We start from the raw sequence: 1,832 nt of genomic DNA, 5'->3' as shown, positions 1-1,832 counted from the left end.
CCCCGCCGGCCTTTCCCCTGTGGAGCGGTGCAGCCGCCCGGCAAGGAGCGCGCGGGGGAAACTCCGGGACCCACGCACAGGGCGCGCGGGTGAGACCCAGCTCTTCGAGGTAAGACTTCGAGGAAATGCGCCTGCAAGTAACCACGGCCTCGGAGTCGGATACCCGCACGCACCTCTCCCGGAGCGGTTCCGATGTGGGTTTCCGAGGCCAGAGGCTGCTAGCGCTCTGGAACTAGCTTTGCACCTCCTTCTCCCTGGGTTCTCGTCCAGACTGTGACACCCCTCTGTGAACCAAAGCTAGGGGTGTTCCTCCGCCTACCCACAAGCAGGAGAACACAGCCCCCACGCCCTTTGAGCCTGCTCTCCTCCCCGAGCCTCAGGCCAGCTGGTGGCCCTCTCTCCTCTCTGACTGTACAAGGAGACTGTCCTTGTACAGTCTCCAGGCTGACAGACCATCCCACCAGCTCAGCCAGAGATATAATACAGCTCTACTCTCCAACACCCTGACGGAGCCTCACCCCTCCCGTCCACACAAGTTGGGCTGCCAGACCCCCTTTCCCTGACCTGGGTGCCACCAACATGGCCCAGGGGTTTCTCAGCTCCTCTCGGAAACATCCCAGAATTAGCTCAGAAATGGAGATGGGGCATTAGAAAGAAGGAGTTGGCCAGGGAAGATTGGAATTTGGGTTAATGCTGAAGTGGACCCTCAGCAAGATAGGAGGTAAGCAGTAAGATCCCCTAGCTCTGCCATCTCTCTGAAGAATAACATGAAGTTTTTCTTCAAAGGATTTTTTTATTCTCATTCATAGCCCATTTGTGACCATCTCTCCCACCCCATTTAGAGAAGAAAATTTGGAAGCAAGATGGAGGGGAGTGGGTAGCCTGACAGGGGCTTTTCTGCTCTACCCACTGGATTACAGGACCTCCCATAGGGGGAGGGAGTGACCAGGGTGATGATATCACCACTATCTGGCATTTCAACTTCTGAGCAGCTCTGAGCTGACAGTTCCCTGCACAGTTGCTGGGAGGCCTAATCCCTACATGTCCTTGGGTCTCCTTGAGAAGGAGTGTTCTTAACCAGCTGTGAGCCCTGCCTGCCCTGGTATGCCAGGCACATGGGGATACTTCCATTTAACTCACTTCTGTGGGCTTCTGTGTCCAGCAGGGAGCTAGTCTGCCCGACCCTAACTTTAGAAAGGCAGCCCAAACAGGCTTCCCAGTGACCCATGGTAGGGGCATTCCCTTCTTGAAGAACCCTCTTCTGGACACCGAAGTCTTGGTCATGTCCTCACTTTAGGCCCCCATGGCCCATGAGCTCCTGTCAGCCTGAGCACTTATTATACAGTGCACTCTGTGTCCCCTTCAGGACTGAGCTCTGCGAGGATAGGACGGTTCCAACTCATCTCAGGGACCCCAGCACTAACACAAGGGTGGACAGAGAGCAGATCAATAAATGTCAACTCTATGCATGAGGAGAGGGACCCTGGAAGTTAGCTAATGCCATTGAAGGGGATCCTGGAAGGAGACAGAGGATATGATTGAGGTTCTGCTGCCACAAGTTGACCAAGGGTCAGGGCCCTTTAACTCCTCCTCCTCTAGCACCTCACCTACCCTCAGTTTGGTCAGCACCACCCATTCAGGACCATCCTTGGGTATAGAAATGACCCCTAGATAGAAAAGGCACGCTGTAACCCCCATGAAACCTGGCCTCTCCTTGCCTCTGTGTGAAAACCCTAATAGAGGACAGCAGTGGCATGTCAGCAGCCTGGGAACAGGGAAGGAGGCCTTACCCTGATGGGCTCTAAGTTGTGGGGAATCCAGACTTATCTACA

At 54.9% G+C, this 1,832-nt stretch overlaps 1 protein-coding gene across 1 annotated transcript in view; it reads right to left on the bottom strand.

The window, feature by feature from the left end:
- The window catches only part of HCN4 (hyperpolarization activated cyclic nucleotide gated potassium channel 4), a 49,735-nt gene extending 48,451 nt beyond the window's left edge, over window positions 1-1,284 (bottom strand). The window contains exon 1 of the mRNA XM_015560785.1: window positions 1,141-1,284. Within this exon, the coding sequence (XP_015416271.1) occupies window positions 1,141-1,284 (144 nt within the window). The remainder of the gene's footprint in view (window positions 1-1,140) is intronic.
- Window positions 1,285-1,832: the final 548 nt, after the last annotated feature.

Source organism: Myotis davidii, unplaced genomic scaffold (assembly GCF_000327345.1).
Source record: "Myotis davidii unplaced genomic scaffold, ASM32734v1 scaffold955, whole genome shotgun sequence".
Classification (NCBI taxonomy): domain Eukaryota; kingdom Metazoa; phylum Chordata; class Mammalia; order Chiroptera; family Vespertilionidae; genus Myotis; species Myotis davidii.
This window is presented reverse-complemented; position numbering and strand designations above follow the sequence as displayed.